Source organism: Barbus barbus (genome assembly GCF_936440315.1).
Source record: "Barbus barbus genome assembly, chromosome: 43".
Classification (NCBI taxonomy): domain Eukaryota; kingdom Metazoa; phylum Chordata; class Actinopteri; order Cypriniformes; family Cyprinidae; genus Barbus; species Barbus barbus.
The window spans coordinates 22,775,027-22,800,697 of NC_136721.1; the positions used below are offsets into that span (position 1 = coordinate 22,775,027).

Sequence of the window (25,671 nt, forward strand, 5' to 3'; positions counted from 1 at the left end):
AATATGAAAATGATCTACATCTACAGATGCTATAGGTGGTATTTAGCTCTACAATGAAACTCTTTTCAGGCCCAACACACACGCACCATCGTAGAGCGTGTCTCGGCAGTCGTGCAGATCCTTGCAGAGACGAGCGGGATGATCTCGTGTGCCCAACGGGTTCTTCAGGCTCTGCACCAGAGAGCTCAGGTAATGGAGAGTCCGCAGGATCTCTGGAGCCTGATCCAACATGGGCATGTCCATCAGACCCCGACCCTGAGAGAGCATCGAGACAGCCTTTAAAACGCAGCTAACAACACATCTTTGCTTTAACGTTCTGCCAATGTTCCTTCTTCTAGTAATGTTAACAGAATGTTCCTACAGATGTTTCTAGTCTTTACTAGTGTTCTCAAAATATTAGCACAAATATGTTATTTTGACATTTTTCATTAGAATGTTTTACTTCTGAAATGTTTCAGTAGGATGTTCATCTAATATATATATTTAAATGTAACTGCTTTTTTCAGAATGTTCAGAGAACATTCAAAAATAACATTCACATCATGTTTTTTTTAAATGGAATGCTCCCTTAGTGTTTGCATAACTCCCCTCGAAAAACATTTAAAAAACGGATGTTCAGAGAACATTCAGAAATAATATTTTCATAACTTAATAGAAACATTAGCAAAATGTTCTTAAAACATATTTTTGTTAGGTGGGTAATGGCCAATAAAGCATAGTGAATTATTTGAAATAAACAGGCTGTGTCCTTTGTGTGTATGTGTCTGAATGATCTCACCTCTATTTTCTGAGTATGTGTCTCCATAAAAACTGGCTGGGCCAATCCAAGACCAAAATCTTGTTTCTACAACATACATGCACATGAGCAAACTTAATAACGCAGATACACAGAATATAACATTGAATGTGTGAATAAATGAATGAAAAAAGTGAATGAAAAATTAATCAAATAAAAATAAACCAATAAATATATAATTTAAAATAAATAAGGTTATTGAAAATTCTTACCAAAGCCAGTGGGATTCCTGGTAGACCCTGTAGAGAACCAAATAATAAAACAATTAATCACAGCCATAATGAATAATACTGATATTATTTAAACATAGTAGAGATAGGTGTGTATGGGGTTACTTCAGTTTGGGGGAAAAATTGTCCCTACAACTGAGCAGATTCTGACAAAATGTCTTGTTGGGGACATTCGGGACAATTAAAAAAAATATATGTTTTAAAATGGAACCGTTTCTGGGTTAGACTGCTGTCATTATGCTTAGAAACAAATCGGTGGACATCTATGCTAGGTCCTAAAAAGCTAAATAAATGTTTGCGTTTCTGAGAGAATCTGTTAAAAGAAAGAAGTGTATGTGTTTTACAGGAAGTCCAGGAGGTCCACGTGGTCCAGGAGCACCCTGGAAAACACACAAATAAACAAGTTAGAAACAGACAAGCGACCTTAAAATGAACACAAGCAGTGGATGATGGGAAATGCTGTGTGTGTCATAGTAAAGACTCACTCGAGGTCCCTGAACACCCTGTGTGAAAAAAAAAGAACGTGATTATGAGAAACCTGTAAGATATACTGGCCACGTACACACCGCAAGTTTCAGGAGTGACAACCGCTTTTCTCCTAAATTATAGTTCGATGTGTGTTGTTTATGCTCGGGAGGCTGCTTTAGAGAGCGCTGTCTTGCAGTGTTGCCATGTCCTCATATTTACAAACTCTCTTAGGCATGTTGTTTGGTCTTAGCTCATAAAGCTAGGCACTTTATGGAGTTAATAAAGTGGTCTGTTGCAGATATGAGATATATAATTTTTTATTTTAATTTTTTTGGTGTTATAAAACAAAGCATTTGGGTGTTTTAGCGTTTTTTGTGCTTGTCCTTGTTTGTTTTTTTAGTTTTTTTCTATGAAGATCTGGCAACACTGACACTTTACCACAGGGCTTGTGAGCGCAACTAACCCCGGGTCAAAATGTCCTAATGTTAAGACTTCTTTCGCTGTTATTTTCTTGCATCTCACATACAGACGAAAACACATTTCTAATGTGCGTTCAAATACGTCATTAACAACTAGTTGTCCAGTTTGGTTCCATCACTACCTGTATTTTAGTGAATTATGTGTGTAAAGAACGCGATTAAGGAGTAAAAGGTGAAGTGACAACCGAAGTTATTTTCATTGTGATATCAAGATCTGAAGAGAAAGAATAAATCCATGCCTCACCATCTCTCCTTTGCTGCCAGTGTCTCCTCTCGGACCCTACACAGAGACAGCAGTGTGAGAGCGGAGGTCAGACAGCAGATATCAACACACTCACTGTTCACTATTGTGTGTGAAGTGACGTATACTCACTGGACTACCAATGGGACCAATCACACCAACAGGTCCAGCCAAACCCCCTCTACCCTGAAAATGACATGGAAATATTACAATAAAAACACTATCAAACCTGTCATGTGATCTATTGAGTCAGTTAAATTGTTAGACTAGTTATTTGTAGACATTTATGTAGATATTATAGATTTATTTATAGACGGATGGATGGATGTGTATGTGCTCACCATGCTGCCCTGCGGCCCTTTAGGCCCCTGAATGCCCTTCAGTCCAAAGCCTCCAGGAGGCCCCTGAATAAACAAGCCAAACATCAAGCCCACATAAACAAACACACAGCTGTGCCTAACCCAACATTAATGCTGGTGGTGTTTGTGTGTTATGAGCAGCAGTAGAGGGTTTATGGATCGGAACATTCAATGGCCACAGACACTATTAAACATGTGTCTATTTATCACTGTCAGGACCACAGTGTTTGTGTGGCTACCACTGGTGGTCACCATTTTTCCATAACTCCAGTTCATCAAGTTAAACCAGAGGCATGAATGAGTCTGAATGAATTAGGATGCCGCAACCACAAGCGCTTGTCCTGTTTTATGAGCTCAAGGCTGTGGCTTTCAGAGAAAATCCTGCTCCTTGACAAAAATACACCTCAGTTTGAGCGTGAATTATGATGCTCTTTGAGCGTGTGGATAAAAACAAGCTTCCCAAAGGAACAGAACAGATAAATCTCATCTATTTTTGTTTCTCTTGGGCAGACACACACGGACGATCACATTTCTGTTTTTTACCATGAATAATGGTTTAAACGGGATACCTGGCAATGGGTGATAAAACTCACCTTCGGTCCAAACATTCCCAGCATCCCTGGAAAGCCGGGTTCCCCAATGTCACCCTAAATCAAAGATTATTATTAATATTTTGTTCCAAGATGAACTCTGGGTTTTTTGTAAGCAGGATACAGTCGCTTGGGGAGTTCTCAGTGAAGAATAACAGTATTTATTGCACGTTTCGGTGTATTTTTGTCTGGGTGTAATACTTACAGGTTGGCCCTTAGGACCCCGGTCTCCCTGAGATCCAGGAAGACCCATTCCTCCCTTAAAACCTCTCTTTCCTGAAGGGCCAGGATGACCAGAAAGACCCCTCTCACCCTAGTCATATATAAACATAACAAATACATACATTAAAATAATTCAGTTGAGAGAAATAATAATATATGTAATACAATATACAATATTTTTTTCATCTAGTATCTTAATAAATAAATATTTTCCTTTATGATAAATAAATAAGTAAATGTATTATAATTGTGGTCAAATTTTAATCTTTGAGCTTTGCACGCATTTTTAATTAATTAATTAATTAGCAATTTGTCTAGGATGTTAATGATAAATCAATCAATATGTTATAACTGTGTTAAACTTTTATTCTTTCATTAAATTCTTTTTGTATTTTTCCTAGGATGTGAATGAACAAAACAAACAAATAAATTAGTGATAATCATGGTAAGATTTTATTCTCTGACCTTTGGACCAAATGATCCCTGTGGGCCTGGTAAACCGATAACGCCAACTTTGCCAGGTGCTCCGGGTTTACCAGGCAAACCAAACTCGCCATCATCTCCCTGATCACCCTACAAGAAAGAGAAAGATGTAAGCAATAGACCTGAAACAACAGATCATATCAGGAATCAGAGATCCGATCATGAATTCTTACTGGTATTCCTCGGCTTCCATCTTTTCCTGGGGTCCCATCCGTGCCAGGAACGCCCTCCTGTCCTTCTCGACCCACTGTGCCTCTCGGGCCGGGCAACCCAACAACACCCTAATAAGAGAATATACAGAGAAAACTGGGCATTTAGTAAGTTATTAAGGAAGAAAGCCCTTTTAAGTGCTGATTTTAATAAAACAAAATTATTAATGATAATTTTAAATACAAAAACATTTCTTTTTGTATTACAGTAATGACATTTGAGGGGGCGCTTAATTTTAATACAGTATTGTTATTTATATTTTTACATTTTGCAGGTGCTTTTATCCACAGTAACTTACTGCTCTTTGAAGCCATTTCTTTGAAATTTGAGGAGATTTTAGACCTGTTTTTCTTTGTGAGATACACCCTAACGTTGAGTCTTCTTACCAGTGAGCCTCTGCTACCACGCTCTCCCTGCTGACCCTGTTTACCCTTCTGACCCTTTGAGGCAGAGAGAAAGTGATAGAGAATAACAAAGAATATGAGAAAAGCAAGCAATGCCAAGATGAAATCCACAGGCACAGAAGTAATCGTATACACACACATCTAACCCCTATTGCTGAAGTATGTGACAAGACTCTGATTTCTACCACATGTTGTTTATGTCTACCATTCCAAAACATAAGTAATGAAATCTGAAATCCAGCAAAAGATATGCACACATGCTAACACACATATGAGCTGCAATCATAACGTTACCTGTTCTCCCTTGGAGCCTTTAGGGCCTTGTATTCCACGTGGACCAGGATCACCCTAAAAATGCATTAAAAAATAAACAAAAATGTGTTCTTGTGCATATTTGAGTGCAGGCATGTCTGTAATTATGATCTGATATCATATTATACGCACAGGTAGTCCAGGAGCACCAGGTTTGCCTCGAAAACCATCAACACCTTGTTGACCCTGCACATACAAAACTGGGTTATTATAGTTAACTAAAAATATTACAATATTATTAATATATACTATATATTATTATTAAGTTATTTGAGTGTGTGTGTGTGTGTATATATATATATATATGTGACCCTGGAACACAAATCCAGTCTTAAGTCACTGGGGTATATTTGTAGCAAAAGCCAAAAATATTAAAAATAGTCAAAATTATCGATGTTTCTTTTATGCCAAAAATCATTAGGATATTAAGTAAAGATCATGTTTCATGAATATATTTTGTAATTTTCTTACTGTAAATATGTCAAAACTTCATTTTTGATTAGTAATATGCATTGCTAAGAACTTCATTTGAACAACTTTAAAGGCGATTTATTCAATATTTGTATTTTTCTGCACCCTCAGATTCCAGATTTTCAAATAGTTGTATCTCGGCCAAATATTGTCCGATCCTAACAGACCAGACATCAACGGGAAGATTATTTATTCAGCTTTCAGATGATGTATAAATCTCAATTTCGAAAAATGTACACTTAAGACTGGTTTTGTGGTCCAGGTTCACATATATATGTTTACATAGGTATATGTATATACATACATATATATTTATATGTTTATATATTATAGGAAATATATTTATATGTGTGTGTGTGTGTGACAGAAAACCCAACAAAATGACTAAAACTTAAGTTGAAAATGGAAAATCTAAAAATAAAATTGGTTCAAAAACATTACAACTATAATAGCGTACAAACTAATTAAATAATTATAATTAAAAGAAAATGTATGATAATGTATTTATTTGTGTTTATTTTGTTTATTAAAAAAACAATCTGAAGAGTGGTGTTTGATAATGCAAATCTCACCATTCCATCTGTATAAACTCCTAAAGTATGAGCAATATTTATAATAATAGTGATGCTTTCCATTCCATTGCTAATAATATTGTATAGTCTCTATCCAAAGTTTTATAATTTATCTATTAAAACACATACATCTCCACTCAAACCATATTTCTGCTGGTGGATATTTAATCAAAACCGTCTTGAAATTGGTTTTCATCTTCATGTGATCTATAACATATTTTTTATGTTTAGCCCATTACCATATAAAACAGCCTATAAACGTCTCAGTTGGCAGTTGTTAATCTACTACAGGAAACGGTCACATGTTGGTGTGCGCCGACAGCATGCAAACAAATTAGCTAATGTGCTTCATATGCAGTTAGACAATAGCAGGCTTTCTTATCTCACCATGTATCCTGGATCTCCTGATTCGCCCCTGTCTCCTCGCTTTCCAGTTGGACCCTGAAAAAACACAAACACATGCATGAAGCTGTGAATATCGCTAATGAAATTAGAGGAAATCACAGACAGATATAAACATGATAATAAGAGAGACTCACTCGGAGTCCTGGAGGACCAGTAGGACCCTCCACCTTCCCATCGTCCCCCTGTTCACCCTAAAACATTACATAGTGCAATATATCAGATGATTATAGAAAACTGATTCAAAGCAGTTCATATTAGTGTGCCTAATGATATATGTTAATATATAATATGATATTATGATGATGCTTCATTATAATATTAATTGTACATGGTATTTAAAGGCACTTTGAGAAAATATCACCGTATTTTAAAGATTTCTGTATTCAGATCCACTTCTAGCATAGACATTATTGTGCAGGTCACATGGAAATTTATGAACAAAATGAGTCATAAATACACTTTACCTTTTCACCCTTTGGTCCCGGGGATCCTATTGGACCTTGAGGTCCTTTGTGACCCTGTAGAGAAAGAAAGAGCTTTTAAGCACTAGCAGACTTGAGTTGATAAATCAGCGCACTGATGTGAGAATGAATAATTGTTAATGCGCTAATATGATCATGTGATGGTGTCTGCACTTGTTTTTGAGCTCACCTCATATCCTGAAATGCCTGGATCACCCTGCATCCCCATACGCCCGGGAGCGCCCTAAGACACAGCGAAAGTCAAAGTCAATGTCAAATTTATTGTAATTTGTAGCAAACTGCATGGAAACAACAGTGACATAAAGATGTGAAAGATGAGAGAGAAGGTGAGGCAGACATGTTTCTTGTGCAGGTAAAAAGCACTGTCAGTTCAACTGAACTAAATAAGAACTGATGTATCTGTTTACCACATGTCCGATGGTTCCTCGAGAGCCCTTTGGTCCGGTGGTTCCGATTGGTCCGATCTTTCCCATGGCTCCAGTCTCTCCCAGGTGGCCGATGTTACCTTTGGCACCCTGCAGGCAATGTGAAAGTACAGTCAATAATGTGCTTAATAGACTAAAGATAATTAAATAACCAAACTAAAAGTTATCTTGAACTGGAATGTCTTACCTTAAACCCTGGCTTCCCTCTCTCACCATTTTTACCAGGTTTTCCTTCAGGACCCTAAAACACGCATGCAAAAATGAGGGAAAGCAACAAAAACAAACCCCACCATCATTTTGCAAAAAAAATAAAAAATATATTATTATTAAAATAATTAAAACTATTAAAAAGTTTATGTTACCTGAAATAAAGCTTAAGTAAAATGAAATAAATATAATAATATAATATAATATAATATAATATAATATAATATAATATAATATAATATAATATAATATAATATAATATAATATAATATAATGTATAATTAAACTTAGAAAACTGAAAAATTTAAAATCTTGTCTTGGAAACTAACTAAAACAAAGTAAGTTGAGGTTTACTTGAATTACTAAAACAAAATTATTACTAAATACACAATTATATAAAAATGACTAAAACTTAAGGTAAAATCAAAATGAAAATTTAAAATATAAATATTAAATAAACAGGATAAAATTGAAAAATTATAATGATAAATTCTAAAATTTAAAATTAAAATGTAAATAATATATAAAAGCAAATTCAATATGCTATATTAATCAATGCTACTATAAATAATACTAAAACAACAGTTTTTGTCCCCATATAATAACTTTTCAGAAGGGTCAAAGTTCTGTAGGACATTTTTAGGCATAATTGACTTGTCACATGTTTTTATTTTTTCTACAAAACGCCATTGTTTTTTTGTGATAGATGACATATTACAATGTTGACATTGTAATATACAACAACAAAAAAAAGTTTTTACTGATCATAATCCAAAGTGCATGAACGGTCCAACACTGTTTAAAAGGTTACCTACCAGATTTAAAAAATATATATATTATTCATAAATATTAAATCTTTATGTATATGTATATTTTAAGATTGCCTAATCTTTTAGTTTTTCTGGGCAATGCCTTTATTATGGGACAACCCCAATCTCCCTAAATTAGTACTGTTGTTTTATTTATTATCTTAAAACCCTGCATGCAGTATGTGTTTTGAAGTATAAAGTAAAGTATGAATGTGATATTGTTTGATCATATCTGCATCACTCACTCTGACGCCAGTAAGCCCAGGGTCGCCTGGTGGCCCTTCTTTCCCCTTGATTCCCGGGTCACCTCTGACACCCTGCTCGCCCTCTCCGCCCATGTCGCCCTTTTCACCCTGTTCAAAAAATAAATTTTTGTTCTACATTTTTTGTGGTTTAAATAATGTATTTTAGAATACTTGTGAACATTATATTACCTTGGCACCATCAGGGCCAGCCGGACCAGCCTCTCCTTCTAAACCCGGTTCTCCCTGTAGCAAAAAAACTAAATGTTGTTTTTGTGCATTCATATACATCAAATCCACGTTTCACAGACGTATTAAACACACACCCTTGTTCCGATTAGTCCTGCTGCCCCAGCGTTCCCCGCAAGCCCGAGTGACCCCTGCAAAAACAATGAAAAGACAAAATAAGAATCCAAACACAAAGGCGGTTTTACTCTTTCTAGCAAGTTCACGTTCTTTTTATTTAATTACACAAGTCCAGTCTGCCAAACAGCAATTATGACCAATGATGTGTGACAGCACATCTGCATCTGCCAAGCTCAGGCTGACATTATCTAACTTTAACAATACAAATATAGTCATATGGTTCCTCTTCAGACTGCGATTGCGACACAAGCACTGTGCTACTCATTACAGAAGCTCACTGGGGCCTTGAACTGCCAACGAAAAGCAGATTTAGCAACAGTTATTTAGCGCAGCATAATAGCACCTCAAGCAAGAAAATTATGGGAAATGGTTAACACTAATTTCAGGCTCTTTTCATGAATAGGGTACAAAATAGGGCCTAGAGCTCTTAAAAAGTAGCCTTTTTTCCCCAACAAATGGGCAGGAAAAGGAGGAAATTGTTGATTAGCGATCTCCAGAAGTCAAACTAAATGTTACATGGGCTGTTATTTTCAGCTTATTTTATATTGTATGGAACTTTTTTAACACTGCTGCTATAATTCAGAACGTTTGAATGCAGTTATTTTCTATTTAGTTCAATACACACACACTGTAAAAACAAATCCGTAAAATTTACGGTAAAAACACGTTATTCTACCGTAAAAAATACGGTAACAGCATTTTAGGTTTTACAGTTTTAACTTAAATTTACAGTTAAATACCATAATTTTTAAAGTTTAATATACCAATCTATTGAAGTACTGAAATCTGTTTTGTACCTTTGAAATACACTGATAACCACCTAATGTACAGTAGGTGGTGATGAGAAAGTCACATGATGCACAAGCAGCTTTTAAATAATAAAATATATAGAAGGTGCACTGTGTCATTCACACAAGCACTAAACACCATCATGGTGAGACTCATTAAACTGAAATATGCAATAAACATTCATTTAACAACATTAGATGTGACATAAAACCTTAATAAACATAACTGATAAGAAAAAACTAAGATTTCAAAGAAAAAACATCAAATTCAAACAAAACTTTAAATGCAACACAGGGAATTCTGGGAACGTCAGTTTACGTTTTTCCCTGTAAAGTTTACAGGAACTTACCGCTAACCATTTAACAGGTTTATACTGTAGCATTTTCACAGTTTTTTACCATTAAAATCACGGCCATTTTTTACAGTGCATAAAATAGACAATTAACAAAATTTTAAAAAACAACTACAGGTTGCCCAAATAAGCATGTATAAATAATATACACACTACTATTTGAAAATTTGGAATAATTAAATTAGTTTTAGAAAGAAGTCTCTTCTGCTCGTCAAGGCTTTAGATCAAAATACAGTAAAACTGTCACGTGTTGGTTTCAGTTTAGTTCCTGTCTGTCCTTATTTGGTCGGTTTCCTGTCATTAGTTAATCATCGTTTATTCCATTCACCTGTCTTGTATTAATCATCTTGTTTCCTCATTAGTTTCTGTTCTTTATAAGCCTTGAGTTCAGTAATCTTCTTCGTCGTGTCTTAAAGTTATGTTTATGCGGTTTATTCTGTTGTTGAATACGTTTGCACCGTTAAAGAACCTGATTATTCTGAATCCCTCGTCTTTCTGCCTTCCTGGATCAGCATCTCGTAACAAAAACAGTAATACTGTGAAATATTATTACAATTTCAAATTAGTATTTTCTATGTGAATATATTGTAAAATGTAATTTATCCCTGTGATGCAAAGCTGAATTTTCAGCATCATTACTCCAGTCTTCAGTGTCACATGATCCTGATCCAGATGCTGATTTGCTGCTCAAGAAACATTTATTATTTATTATCAACGTTGAAAACAGTTTTGACTGCTTCATATGTTTGTGAAACATTCAAAAGTTTAGGAAATTAATACTTTCATTCAGAAAGGATGCATTAAACTGATTTAAAGTGAGAGGAATGACATTTGTAATGTTACAAAAGATTTCTATTTCATATAAATGCTGTTCTTTTGGACATTGGATTCATGCCACTTATGCTTTTAAGACTCCAAAGTGCAAAGAGCCTACAATTTATCTCACCTTTTCTCCAGGTTCTCCTGGAAGTCCGGGATCGCCAACGTTTCCCGCAGGGCCCTGAGAGAAAGAGAGAGCATACATTTTTCTATTTCCATGTCTTTTTTGCAGCCAGATTAATGACCTAAATTTATGTTCATTAACCAATTAAAGTATGATTGAGTGCACGAACAGGACTGAACAGAGCAATCATATTAATCTCAGTATCATTTACAATCAAAGGAACCAAAACAGACAGCAGCTGGAGAAACGGATGTGTGTCTGTGTACGTGTGGAGTGTATTACCTTTGGCCCTGGATTTCCAGGAGGCCCGAGTGTTCCTGGGGGCCCTGGAGGTCCCTTGTCCCAAAACAAACAAATCATTTATCAGTAATACATACATACAAACACAACACAAACAGACACACACACACACACACATTTCAACATTACAATCTCCCATTATCTGACGCCAAACTGTCAAACTGTGAAGCAGATGTGTGTGTACAGTCTCACCACCTGGCAGAACTACTGCAAATCTTATTTACATTTTACAGCATAATCAAAAACTTTTAACAAACTACAAAAGACAACTGAATGGAAAGAAAGACTTGTGAACTTAATTCTCATTAGAAGTTGATTATTCTATATATTTCAGGGCTGAATGAGACAAAAATACACAGCACTCAAAACTCATCTTCTGGAGTTGCTCAATTCCCCGAGGACGCGAAGTAGATTTACAGCTCTCAGTTTACATAAAAAGACACTGGAAAATGTGTTTCTGTGTTTAAAACAGAAATAAAGCATCACTCACTGGCTCCCCTGCGATTCCTTTGTCTCCTGTAGCCCCGGATGGCCCTTGAATGCCCTACAGAAACAAATTATAGAGTCAAAATATATTGTAGAATGAATTAAATGATGCAATAAGTAAATTAATCAATGATTAATATAATAATAAATTAACATTAAAAATTAGAATATTATTACATTAAAAAATATTTTTTTTATTTTTTGTTCAATTTTTTTAAATATATATTTTGACCCGTGACATGAATTGAGCTGTATTGTATCTATGAAATGTGCTCTATAAATAACATGTATTATTATTACATAAATATATGACTATATTATATTATTAATATATGATATTAAGAAACAGTCCTAAAAATGTGCAGTATAATAGACAAAAATACAGTATATCAATTTCAACTAACCGGAAATCCCTTTGGCCCTGCCTCCCCAGGCTCCCCGATCTTGCCCTGCAAAGAGATTGGACAGACATAGAGACTGTTACCATAGAAAAGATTGGAGAGACATGACAGCAGTAGAAACACAATCAGAAAGAGAATATGAAAACAGGGTTTTACTGCTTGTCCTGGGAAACCAAGTTTTCCAGAAGGACCATCAAGACCCTGTGAGGAGACAGAAGTTAAAGTTATATTCAAACGTGCACAGCATTTATCTTTGGTCACCAGGTGAGCTCTGGAGGACAACGGCCTTCACCTTTTTGCCTTCAGCACCGAGTTCTCCTGGCATACCGTCTGGACCTCTAGGACCCTAAAACAGAGGCGCAAAAAACTCTGAGCGGAGATGTTTGCTGAAACAAAACTGGTGTAGAAACAATTTCTTCCTAATTACATAATTAATTACAAAGAATTGGCAAGTAACATTAAATTAAACATGAAGACAGAAATAGTACTTTGAAGAAAAAAATTAATAATTTATACAGTGCACTAGTATCCTGCTAACTTAGTATTACTTTTCAAAAACATTTAATGAAGCAATATGCAAAACTATAACAATACAGTTACAGTTTTGTAATACAACTTTGCATAATATAATTGAATAATAAGAATTATGAAGAAGAACAGGTGACAGATTATATTACTTTTGGTCACACTTAAATGGTCAGGCTGCGTGCCTTTTCTTGAAATTGTATTAAATTAAACTGAATTGCTCAAAAAGAATGAATGCTCCATCAAATCACTGTGTAATTTCACTTTTTATGGCAAAGCTGCTGAAATTGTTTAAATTAGTCAGCATATTTTATTTCAAGTTGTAATAGTTCCATTGTTGTTATTGTTACATAAATTGAAACCAAAACTATTAAAAATAGCTTTTGTCATGAAATAAAGCTGAAATATTAAAAAATATTAATATTAGATGAAAAACAAAAAATAGAAATGTTACCTTGGCAACTAACTGAAATAAGTTTAAGCTGATGTGCTAAAATGACAAACTAAAACGGAAACAAATATAAAAAATAAAGCACATAAAATTATTACAACCAAAATTAAAACTAAAAAATATATAAAAATAAAAGCTAATTAAAAAAAATAATACTATAGTATATAAATACCACTGTATTATACTATAGCATAAAATAACATTGAGTGTTAATGTATAAATAACATGCAACATGTAAAGAGTTTTCACTTGGAAATAAAAACTACTACAGGAAATACTGAATCATTATATTACTTACATGACTATTTATTAATATTTTATCATATTAAAATATTTTAGCATAATCTAAATAATATTCATGAGTATATCCTCAAACTCTAGGGGGCGCTGTACTGTAGGATTTAGATGTGTGGGATATGTTGGGATATTTGGGGTTGTGCATGTAGGTCAATGTTTAAGAGGCTCTTGTGGATCTAAGCATGGCACAGAACTAGGTTGCATCTGTTTGCATCTGGGTGCACACAAAAATCTGACATTTATGCTATACAATCCTAAACAACCGAATCATCTTCACCATCACAAACAGCGGTTTGACTCGCCAATAAAATCTGAAGACATCTGAACACAAGGACTTCATCAAGAGACCAGACACACATTTGCTCCCTCTCGAAGAATGCGTGTGCACGCTGATAATTACACTAACTTATGGCGTATGCGTCCGGCCAAAAAACATCAGACTGTTGAAACAATATCATCACACAGTCTCTGCCAGCTGGCACACGCTCTCTTTGTCTGTTTCACTCTCTCACACACACTGGAGGAGCTGAAGGTACTCAGTAAAATATGCTGGAATACCTTATATCGGTTACTACTATTATTAGTGTTCCGGTCATGTTGTTATACATCCATAAACCACAGAAAATAAAGTGGCTCATTACTTCTCAGCATTTTTTAGTGCTGTAAACAACGTCATTCTGCAGGTCCCTCGAGTTGTTATCTAACCAGAGCAAATCCACTCTTCATTTGTATGCTTCAAATACATAGAAACATACAACGACAACTGAACGTTTGTGAATGTCTTTCTGTTGTGCTGATAGCATACTGAACTTGTCACAGAAAAGCCCTTATTGCCAAGAAATGAGCTCATTAATCAGAACTTGAGCGTTAAATATTACGAAAATAGGTCAGAATCATAGCCTAGTGTTCAGCGAGTCTTGAGTTCCTCCTTCAGTAAGTCTATAGGACTTTTTTTTTTTAAATAAAAGAGTTGGGATTCTGTTCAAATATCTAAAGTAATAGTAATACTTGCTTTAGCAAATACCACTAAAAAGTGGCAAGAGGGCATAAAAATAAAAAAATAACATAAAATATTATATATAATGCATGTATAATAAATACTGCATTTTTCTACCATTGATGAATTGGTTATAGTTTCACCTTTGCCTGTATGAAGTATTTTTTAAAGATATGTTTTCGTCTGTTTTAAATAAAGAGAATGATATATAAAGAGTCTTTGTCATTGTCAGTATATCACATACACGCTACTCTGTTTTGGCCCGTTCAGCTTCTCAGTGACGAAGGCAGGAAACAAATACAGGGTTAAATCATCACCATTGAATCAATAAATCATCAGGACAACAACTTGATTTACAGACTCAGTGAGAAGCTCTAACTAAGACCAGACAGCGGCACAGAGCCACTCAACTCTCCTAAGTTTGTTTCCATTGCATCCCTCCGCTCAGTCTTCTCTCCAGTAATTCATGTTGATTCTGCTGGTTAATGGAAAACATTTACCATGTGTGTGTTTTCAAGTGTGTGTGAGCGTGATTTCACCGAGTACATGTTGCTGGATCAACATCTTTGTTGATCCTGGAACGTCATTCCAATCAACCAATCAGAATTGAGGGATAACTTTTCAGGAAATATCTTTTTTAGGCTTATGATCAGGGTTAGGTGCTTCTACACCCTTGTTAATCAGCTATCATTTCACACTGATTTTAGGAATAAATTATGGGTAGGGTAAGGTTTAGGCGTAAGTCTATATTTTTGGACAGTAATGTTGATCCAGGATCAACTAAATCTATCTATCTATCTATCTATCTATCTATCTATCTATCTATCTATCTATCTATCTATCTATCTATCTATCTATCTATCTATCTATCTATCTATCTATCTATCTATCCGTTAACTAGTCTACCAGTTTAAATAACTGACTGCATAACTAATTCTAAATACTTATGTATCAGATGACTAACTAGCCTATGAAATTAAGTAACTAACAAAGAATCTATCAATCAGATGACTATCTATCACTAACTAGTTGAATTAAGAATGTATCTATCGGACGACTAACTAGCCTATCAGTTTTAACTGTTTAAGAATCTATGTATGAGATAAGTTACCTAGCCTAGTGAAGTTTAACTAAGAATCTATCTATGTACAACTACAGTCTGCCAGTTTAACTTAACTACTAACTAATAATTTATCTGTCAGATGATTTGCCAATTTAACTCAGACAATATCTATTGGATGACTATGACTAACTAATCTACTAAAAGATCATTTAACTAGTCTAGCCTATTAATTAGCCTAGCCTAGCCTATATATATTATTAATTAGCCTAACAAATAATCTATTTATTGGATGACTAACTAGTCTACCAGTAACTAAATTACTAAGAAACTACCTATCGGGCAATTTAACTTGTCAATCAGTTTAACTAATTAGTCATCTATCTATCGAATGACTAACCTAATCAGTTCCACTAACTAACAAAGAATCAATATTTCCGATAACAACTAGTAGAATAACTAGGGTTAATAAACCCTAGTAAATTTTTAAACAGCTAAAAATATATTTATTGGTTGACTAACTAGTCTACCAGTTTAACTAAACTACTAAATAAAAATGTATCTATCAGATTAATTAAATTGTCAGCCAGATTAACTATGAATATATATCTGTCGGTTGACTAACTAGCCTATCAGTTTAACCAACTAATAAAGGATCTACTAACAGATAATTTAACTAGCCTAGTTAAGTTTAACTAACATAATCTATTTATTGGATGACTAACTAGTCTACTAGTTCAACTAGTCTAACTAGTTTCTACAAGTTAAATTGCTAAGAATCTATCCATTGGACAATTCAACTTGCCAACCAGTTTAACTGAAAATCTATCTATCTATCAGATGACTAACCTATCAGTCTATCAACCAATCATTAACTAATTAACTAACTAAGAATCTAAATCACTAAAACTAAATTAATAATTAAAAATCTATCTATCTATCAGATAACTAGGCTAGCAGACTACTAAATAACAAACCATCTAACCTACCCATTAAAGTGACTATAACAGAAATGGTTCAATGGTTCAAAATAACTGAGTTCCACACGCTTATGCACTGAATGCCCAGATGACTTACCCGTCTTCCTTTAGGTCCTCTCAAGCCGATGGGTCCACGTGATCCTGGTGGGCCCTATAAAATAAAATAAGACCATTAATTATGCACACCTATGTTTTTTTCTGGATTAATGTCAGGCAGACTGGCTCCTGTCTCTCTCACTGCTACTAAGAGTATGCGTTTGTTTTGTCCGTCCAAACTACAAGCACAGAAAGTTACACAGAGGTGTCTGACACCTGACAGACAGCACGGTGATCTAACGACAGCAGATGATGTCGGTGTATTACCATCCGCTTGCTTTTGACATCCAAACTATCTGAAATATCCGCTGTTAACTTACTGAACTGCCTGGTGGTCCTGGTGGGCCGCTCTCTCCTGGGGTTCCTGGGTGCCCCTGTAAGTGATGGGAAACATGTAAAACACAAACACACACCATACAAAACATACAGTATGCACAAGTCATTAGTGTTCGGTGATGAGTTTTTGGCTCAAGGTCTTCATTTAAAGTCACACCAGAGGTGTTCAGCTGGCTTTCTGCAGACCAGTCAAGTTCTTCCACACTGACTCAATCAATCATGTCTTTTTGAACCGTGTCTTATACACAGAGGCACTGTCATGTTAGAATAGAAAAGGGTTCTGTCCAAACTGTTGCTATAAAATTAAAAGCACACAATTCCCTAGAATATCATTATATGCTTAAACATTAAGATTTGTACTCTACTAAAGTAGTCAGACCTCTTTCATTAGAAGGGGGTGTCCCAATACTTTTGGCAATATAGTGTATGTGTATGAATAAAATACTACATTACAAAGAGATATCTTCTGTAGTACGTCATGATTACACCACCCTGCATCACATCCGCTGAATGAAATCCAAAACTTGTTTCATACTAATTTTGGGCTGCTGATTCCAAAAATGGTGCCTTTTTTGCTCAAGCACATCACACTTTATCACAAAATATCATGGATTTTGTAGCATATTTGCTTGTGACAACCATTTATAAAGTGAAGAAGTCTTGTATTCTCCCTTAATCGGCAGGAAAAGTGCGACAAACAACACATGATACCTGTTTGACTATCAATAGATTACAACAATTCTCAGCTGATTTTTACATGTATGAATGATTCTGAAGATATTATTTTGTCTAATTTTAATAAGTGCATTAAAGCTAATAAAAAGCCTATATAAGTCGAAGAAACTTGTGAAAGTTGTGAACTACATGATTAAAATTTTTTATTGATATTTTGCACTCATCAAATTAGATAATATTTGGACTTTTATGGCTTTTATCACATTTATATGTCAAGAAAATAACATGGTATTACTGTTTTTTCCCATTGTATATTTTTATGGTAATATCATGGTATGTTTGTTACCCATATTGTAGCCACAAATTAAATTAATACTCTAGAAATGTGCAAATACTCCAGAAACACACACACGAGCTGATGACTGGAAATAAGTGTCCCAGGTAACTATGATGAACAGTTGAACTTCCTGTTTTAAACAACACTCATAATTTGAGGGCGAGAGAATGAGGGAGGAAGCACATATTGAGAATTTGTGTGAGGTATTTGTGTGTATGTGTGCCATACCGTAGATCCTTTCTCTCCTGGAGGGCCGGGCAATCCCATCTCTCCACGATCACCCTTAATAAATCACAAAACAGAACATTTACACAATGGCTCAAAAGGGTTTTTTTATATTTTTGAAAGAAGTCTCATTCTGCTTGCCAAGGCTGCATTTATTTATTAAAAAAATACAGTAAAAACAGTAATACTGTGTAATATTATTACAATTTAAAATGTCTGGTTTCTATTTGAATATATTTTAAAATGTAATTTATTCCTGTGAAGCAAAGCTGAATTTTCAGCATCATTACTCCAGTCTTCAGTGTCACATTATCCTTCAGAAATCATTTTAATATGCTGATTTGCTGCTCTCAGGTGTGTCTAACCTTCTCTCCAGCGAGTCCAGTCTCCCCTGCAGGACCGATGAAGCCAACGAGGCCCTACAAACATAACATCATCAGTGTCAGGGTCAAAGTGTGTTCAAAAGGCCATAACTCTGTCTGTGTACTCACCCTCTCACCCATGGGTCCAGCCTTTCCTGTGACACCCTGCTCGCCCTGAAAGACATCAGAGAGTGTTTGAGTTACCGCGTGTGAGGACGAGATTTGTGTGTGTTTATATTCTGCTCATGTTCTCACTTTGACCCCTTCAGGTCCAGCAGCCCCAGGGAAACCCTTACTGCCCATCAGACCCTGGAAAAACAACACAGACAGAAAAGAGACAATTTCTTAGGAGACAAATAATGATGAGAGACTAGACTGTACATATAAACACACTTTCAGAGGGGAAAAATAAGAAATTGTATCATTTGATCTAAATTCTGCTGTTGTGCCATTGAAATTATTATATATATTTTTTCATTCATATAGCACATACTGTGGCAATTAATAAGGGCTTTACAAAATGATAAAAAAAAGTAAGAAGTAAAAACTAATTTCAACACTTTACTTGAAGCCTTTATATATATTGCATTATAAAATAATTTTTAATGCAATAATTATGCCTTGTAATGCATCTTACAATGCATTGTTTAATCTCATTATAATATTTATAATGCATTTATAATACATTAATACTTTTTTTTAATTTATATAGATTATTTCAAACATAGATGTTAATTTAAAAAGTGTTTTACTTTAAAAACTTTAAAAACTTAATAATAAATATAATAAAAAGTAAAAATTGAAGAAAATAATTTACTTAAAGCCTTTATACATAAAGCATTAATTATGTCTTGGAATACACCTCATAATACATTGTATGATCTCATTATTAACTGTAACCACAGTTATAACACATTATAATACTTATCTTATTATATAATCCATTGCTACACAGAAAATATAAAATAGAATCCATTATTTAACTGAATTTCACTGTTGTTCAATTTACTTCCAGACAATGTTGTTTTATAATTCAGTTTTGACTTGAAATCATGCACATTTGATATGCACGAGTTCACTAAGTGATTCCCAAATAAATGAAAATATTAAATCAAATAAAAAGTAAAACAAAAAACCTTAATGGTAATAAACAAGCATCATTTGCAAAACATAATTTTCTCTTTTTTTTTGTTTTTGTTGAAATATGACATTTCTTCATGAGATTCACCCATTAAGTATGTCACATGTTTGATTGTTTGATTATGTTGGAGCAAGACATGAGTATGCATACTAATGCAGAAGAGCTCAAAGAGAACATACTTAAAGTCTCACCAAGACATATCTAATTACTGACCACAGAGAGAGATGAGGAAAACAGATAGCTGTCTGAGGACAGAATGATAGAGAACATCCAGAAATGTTCTGAGTTTGTGCCAGAGAAGCACTGAGTTTGGTTAAACAAGAAAAAGTGGAACGACAGAAGGGAAAAGAGGAAAAACAGAGACAGAGCGGGAATGTTATGTAATACAGAGGCTGCTTTACGATGCTGGATTTATTCATTTCTTCTGTCTTTTACAACAGAAATTCACAACCTTAATGATTCATTGATATATTAAACATAATTAAAGCTATTCGAAATTGAAATTGCCCATTGCGCCACCTTGTGGTCAATTGGGTGAATGCACATTTTGCTGAGCTCGCACAAAATAAAAAATTGGACTCTTGGTCATTTTTCAACCACAAATCATTTAAAATATATATATTTTGCATAATATATTTTTGATAAGTTCTAAGGTCAATTCACCCAAAAATGCAATAATTTGCCATATGGCTTTAAATTAATAAATGCAATACCATCATCAATGCAACTTTAAGGCCTCTAAAAAATCTAAACCACACTTTTCCAATAGACATTTTCAAAATTGCAAACAATAAAGATTTGTTATTAGACAAATGATGACGACAGACTAGACTGCACCAGAAAGAGATAATAAAATAAATAGCATTTTTTTTGCATGTGTAATGAGAACATCACATGATCTCAATGTGCTATTGAAATAAAAAAAACATTTTTCATTTCTGGGGCATATTTTATACACAGTGCTTTACATAAGAATAATTTAACAAACATATGAATAAATTAAAATTTGAAAAATATATTTTTCAACCATAAATCAAAAGGAAATAAATACACCCCCCCCCCCAAAAAAAAAAAAAAAAAAAAAATTGATAGATTTTTCTTGACTGATTCACCCAAAAATGTATATTTCAAACAGTCTCAAATGAACAATGTGATACATCAATGCAACTTTAAAGCCTCTAAAACTACATCAAAATCACACATTTCCAATTTACGTTTTCAAAACTGCAAACAAACAAAAAAACTATAAACAAAAGTTTTCATATGCAGATTCATAACTCACCTCGAGTCCCACTGGCCCCGGTGGTCCTACAGGACCCTCATCACCCTACAAATTAAAATCAAGATTGAGTCCATGTTGTCTCACTTAAAACACATTTATAACTAATTACAAACAGCAAACACACCTCTTGTCCAGCCGCTCCACGGGGTCCAGGTAAACCTCTGGCTCCAAGCTTACCCTATAAAGAAAACATTTGTCAACAGCATGAAGCTGCAAAAATAAGTGTGCAAATATTAAAAGCACTTGATTTTAAAAGGTTTTCTTAATAAATAACACACCTTTGGGCCCTCGGGTCCATTGAGTCCAGGTTTTCCGATGTCACCAGGGAAACCCTGCAAAGGATTTCATCAGCCAATCAGAATCAGTTATATTTGCTGACGTCATCAATAGAACAAGCTGGTGCAACAAAAGCATCAGTGGTACATGATGATTCATACCTCGGGTCCTGGTGGGCCTGGTAATCCACTGGGCCCTGTCTCTCCTGTCTTGCCCTTCAAAACACACAAATACACACATGACCAGGACACACACACTATGCACTAACCTGAACCTTCAGATCATGGGATTTTAGGTTAAACAATCAGATACTGCACTCTGGACCTACATATGCTCAGATTTGAGTGTTGATAATTGAACAACTTCTGATATTCAAAACTGGCACTTGTTCTCAGGTAGATTATGTAAATAAAAACAAACCAATTTGCATAAATGAACAAAAACGGAAAAATAAATACTTCAGTTACAATGTTGTATGAATTTTATTTAGCTCTTTAAAATACTTAATTATGGGTAATACAAATATTCCTTTAAAAATATCCCTTTTTTAACCTCATGTCATTCCTGAAAACAAATCATGTAAAACAAATTGCTATTTTGTATAAAATTCTATATATTTTTGAAAAGTCATGAGTACAGTAATTCACCCAAAAAAGTGTATTTGCAGTTTACAGTTAAACACAGCTTTTACCAATGCATCTAAAACAATCATTTCCATAGTTTCAGAATTGCAAACGTAAAATAAAAAAACTCTAAAACTAGATCACCATAAGACAACAAACAACCAGAAAAAGTCAAATAGTTTTTATATGCAGATTCCCATATACAACTCCCTTCCATAGAACAAAATGAGTTTTGAAGAAATGTACTGGTCGCTCTTTTACATGCAATTACAATGAATGGACAATTAGGTTTTCATGCTTCAAAACTGACTTAAAAATGTGACTCCTAGTACTTTTGTGATTCTGTATGGGCTCAGAAGACTTGAAAATAGTGCACAAGTCATTTGGAAAACTGTTAAGTGCTTTTTTAAATCTAGAAGACATCATTCCTCATGGGAACTAATTACACAGAAAAGTCCTACCAATACAATTCTGCAGAATTTTTGCTTTTGTGTTACACAGAAGAAAGTGAATCATGCACTTCCATGGAACATGTGTAACTGCTTACAGTAAATGATGACAGAATGTTCAGTCTGAGTGAGCTATTCTTTTAAAGAGATACAAAAAAGATAAGAAACAAACCTGCGGTCCTGGTTTTCCACGAGGTCCTGGTAATCCTGGCAAACCCTGCACACCCTGAAACAAATAAATATAAAACACATTTATTTTAGAATGAAGAGCACGAGTGCATGTGTAACTGTCTATGAAAGCTCTAACATTTGGGCAATTAGAAGGTCAGATATCTGGATATCACAGTGTGCAAATGTCAAATACAGGGGGAAACGGAAGGTATACCTTGTCTCCTGGGAACCCAATTTCCCCTTGTTCTCCGGGAAGCCCGACGTCACCCTGAGAGAGAAAAGTGAAAGAAAAAGTCAGAAAAGAGACCAGAGAAAGTCATGGTTACGTTAGAGCAAGTTACGTTTTCACTCTATAATAGCAGTTTGAGAAGAAGCCTGATTTGAACAAACATAGTCATAAACTGCTAAAGCAATGATCCAGATTTAATGCGGGTTAAGCTCCACAGACAGCATTTGTAGCATAATGGTGATTCGCACAGAAAATCATTGCAACTCCTACCTTAAGTTTTAAAATGGTGGAAGGTGATCCACCAAAAGTACACCCACAAGATATTACAGGAGCTAACAAGGGACTAAGGTATACTACTCATTTACTGAACTGTTATATGTAAAATACATTTTTTGCATTATATACACAACAAAAAGTGACTGTTGCATCCACCTACTAATTTTACTGAATAATGAAAGTGAAAAAATGCAAGCTTTACATTTCCACTTATAATGCATCCAGATTACTGGCCCTATAGACTTCCAATGTTTGTGCACTTTATTTCAAAATACATTTTCTTTAAATAAATAAATAGTTATTTGCTAAAATCGCTGCCCATTATAATCAATAATATACCATAATATCATTAAACTTCCAATGCATGTGCATTACATTTATTTAATACAAATATTTATAGATTTACATAAAGCATTTTTCCTATTAATAAATAAATAAATAAAGGTTGTTTATTAATTAAAAATGCATTTATCAAAAAACTTAATTATTATCAATATAATCAACATAATGCCATAAACGTTGTCAATAGTTTAACATGCATTGCTTTAATAAATAAATAATAATTTGTATTTATTAAAAATGTATGTATTTATTTATTTATTAATTTAAAGTGCCCCTACTATGGATTTTTGAAAATTACCTAAGAGAATGAAAACATCCTGCAACGTTTTAAATCTGAAAGTGCACTGTGTATAAAGTTATTGTCTCTCAAAAGAGTCGAATCTGAATCATTGAAAAAGTCGTTTTTAAAACGAATCCCAAGCACTTTTTGTTGACAAGAAACTTTAGCATATTGCCCGCCCACTTGTTGCGTGAGCAGACCTGGCAAAACTTGGTCTGAATGAAAATGCAAATTCATTCTTTGCCACTAGGTGCCGCTTTTGGAGCGTTAACAGCTCACAAACCCTGCTTTAGATGAAATCGACCAATCACCGCAGATTAGGAGGGGTTTGGAAAAATGAATCGTTGAACGAATTGTCTGGGAGTCTTTAAGCAAATAAGGTAAAAATAAATGCATAAGAAAATGAAAGTGTTTTTTTTACCTTACATGCATGTCAACCTGTTGTTGGGGACTCCCAAAACCAAAATATGAACGTTTCATAACCCATAATAGGGGCACCTTAAAAACTAAATTATTGACAATTGTGATCAACATTATGCCATGAAAGCTGTCAATAGAGTTTAACATGTATTGCATAAATAAATAAAGATGGTTTATTTATTAAAATGTATTTATTTATTTATTTATTTATTTACTTAATTTATGAAACAAAATTATTGACCATTATAATCCACATTATGCCATAAGAGCTGTTGATAGAGTTTAACATGCACTGAACCAGGAAGCAACTCTCTCTCTCACAAGCTAACACAGAGAAAACCTGTTAGTGTTGGTACCTTAAATATAACTCTACAGAAATTTCACATTTTCTTCTAACTGACCAAAAGAAAATCTCTTTGACCACATGCTACCTAAGGCTGGAGCTTTTAAAACATGCGTAACACAGGGTGGCCAATCGGGAGAGAGAATTTCCATCACATGCTGCTGTAAAACAGGCCAATAACAGAGTATTCAGATCACCTTATCACCTTTCAGTCCAGGCTCGCCCATGTTCCCCGGGACGCCCTGGAACAAACACAAACACACAAACATATACGCTAAAGTCGCTGTGAGTGATGAGATATGTGTGGGGTTCATATATGCATGACTTACTTTCAGTCCGTTTGGTCCTGGCAAACCGATTATCCCGACAGGGCCCATATCACCCTGGAGAAGAGACGGAAATGAGTGCTGTGTGTGCTTTTAAATGTCCAATTAGAGAAGGACCTAACTCATAAAACTTCATCTGATAAATATTCTGGGTTTTATTGAGGTGCAAGATTGCCTGCAGGGGGCACATAATCTCACGTTACTCACCCAAGAAGTATAAACCAAAAGAAAAAATACTATCAACTTGTCAGCATTTGTGAAAGCTAATGTGGATTTTATTTGCACATCATGCTCTTCAGGTCAAACTGATTTCAGCTGTACTACAACAACAACAAAACACTGTGTGCTTATAAATGCTGAACAAAGGGAGACCAGACATCCTGATAAAATCTTACTAGCCATATCCAACATCAATGACAATGTTACAGGAGGGATGTGATTTGTATCGATGATTATTTCTTCAATTTGCTTGCAAAACTATTGTTTGTGTTCAGTACAATTTTTAAATGTTTCTGAAAGTCTCCTCTGCTCACCAAGGCTGCATTTATTTGATCAAAAATACAGTAAAAACTGTAATATTGTGAAATATTATTACAATTTATAAAGGTTATTATACCGCGGCAGCGGTCGCGGCAGTCGTCGTGTGAAGCCCTCCTAGTGTGAAGACCAAAGAGTGTAAAGACCATCGACTCTACCGTGCGACTCCACCGGGCAGGGACACCGGCAAGGGATAGTAGTAGCTTTTTATTTAATTTTTTCATTGATATGTTTATTATTGAAATGTTGTTGTTATATGCATGTGTTAATTTGATTTAATTTCTTTATTTTCTTAAATATGTGGGTAGATAGTATTTATAGAGTTGTAACTTTTTAGTTTTAGTTACTTTTTCTTATTTGTAAGTCGCTTTGGACAAAAGCGTCTGCTAAATGACAAAAGTAAGTAAGTAAAGTAAAATTTAAAATAACTGTTTTCTATTTGAATATATTGTAAAATGTAATTTATTCCTGTGATGCAAAGCTGAATATTTTTTGGCATCATTACTTCAGTATTCAGTGTCACATGATCCTTCAGAAATCATTCTAATGATACTTTTATCAGAATTCTTTGATGAATAAACGTTCAAAAGA

At 34.4% G+C, this 25,671-nt stretch overlaps 1 protein-coding gene across 1 annotated transcript in view; it reads right to left on the reverse strand.

The window, feature by feature from the left end:
• Positions 1-25,671, reverse strand: part of LOC306862576 (collagen alpha-1(XXVII) chain A) — a 62,262-nt gene that overhangs the window by 3,525 nt on the left and 33,066 nt on the right. Inside the window, exons 15-58 of the mRNA XM_079405464.1 lie at positions 24,547-24,600; positions 24,415-24,459; positions 22,542-22,595; positions 22,329-22,382; positions 21,246-21,299; positions 21,087-21,140; positions 20,933-20,986; positions 20,809-20,853; positions 18,641-18,694; positions 18,515-18,559; positions 18,389-18,442; positions 18,027-18,080; positions 16,771-16,824; positions 16,452-16,505; positions 12,337-12,390; positions 12,201-12,245; positions 12,048-12,092; positions 11,648-11,701; positions 11,140-11,193; positions 10,861-10,914; positions 8,734-8,787; positions 8,600-8,653; positions 8,411-8,518; positions 7,337-7,390; positions 7,132-7,239; positions 6,894-6,947; positions 6,707-6,760; positions 6,377-6,433; positions 6,225-6,278; positions 4,927-4,980; positions 4,777-4,830; positions 4,465-4,518; positions 4,042-4,149; positions 3,851-3,958; positions 3,369-3,476; positions 3,167-3,220; positions 2,556-2,618; positions 2,347-2,400; positions 2,218-2,253; positions 1,512-1,529; positions 1,371-1,406; positions 1,009-1,035; positions 779-844; positions 87-255 (exon numbers count right to left, since the gene is read on the reverse strand). Coding sequence (XP_079261590.1) covers positions 87-255; positions 779-844; positions 1,009-1,035; positions 1,371-1,406; positions 1,512-1,529; positions 2,218-2,253; positions 2,347-2,400; positions 2,556-2,618; positions 3,167-3,220; positions 3,369-3,476; positions 3,851-3,958; positions 4,042-4,149; positions 4,465-4,518; positions 4,777-4,830; positions 4,927-4,980; positions 6,225-6,278; positions 6,377-6,433; positions 6,707-6,760; positions 6,894-6,947; positions 7,132-7,239; positions 7,337-7,390; positions 8,411-8,518; positions 8,600-8,653; positions 8,734-8,787; positions 10,861-10,914; positions 11,140-11,193; positions 11,648-11,701; positions 12,048-12,092; positions 12,201-12,245; positions 12,337-12,390; positions 16,452-16,505; positions 16,771-16,824; positions 18,027-18,080; positions 18,389-18,442; positions 18,515-18,559; positions 18,641-18,694; positions 20,809-20,853; positions 20,933-20,986; positions 21,087-21,140; positions 21,246-21,299; positions 22,329-22,382; positions 22,542-22,595; positions 24,415-24,459; positions 24,547-24,600 — 2,641 coding nt within the window. The remainder of the gene's footprint in view (positions 1-86; positions 256-778; positions 845-1,008; positions 1,036-1,370; positions 1,407-1,511; positions 1,530-2,217; positions 2,254-2,346; positions 2,401-2,555; positions 2,619-3,166; positions 3,221-3,368; positions 3,477-3,850; positions 3,959-4,041; positions 4,150-4,464; positions 4,519-4,776; positions 4,831-4,926; positions 4,981-6,224; positions 6,279-6,376; positions 6,434-6,706; positions 6,761-6,893; positions 6,948-7,131; positions 7,240-7,336; positions 7,391-8,410; positions 8,519-8,599; positions 8,654-8,733; positions 8,788-10,860; positions 10,915-11,139; positions 11,194-11,647; positions 11,702-12,047; positions 12,093-12,200; positions 12,246-12,336; positions 12,391-16,451; positions 16,506-16,770; positions 16,825-18,026; positions 18,081-18,388; positions 18,443-18,514; positions 18,560-18,640; positions 18,695-20,808; positions 20,854-20,932; positions 20,987-21,086; positions 21,141-21,245; positions 21,300-22,328; positions 22,383-22,541; positions 22,596-24,414; positions 24,460-24,546; positions 24,601-25,671) is intronic.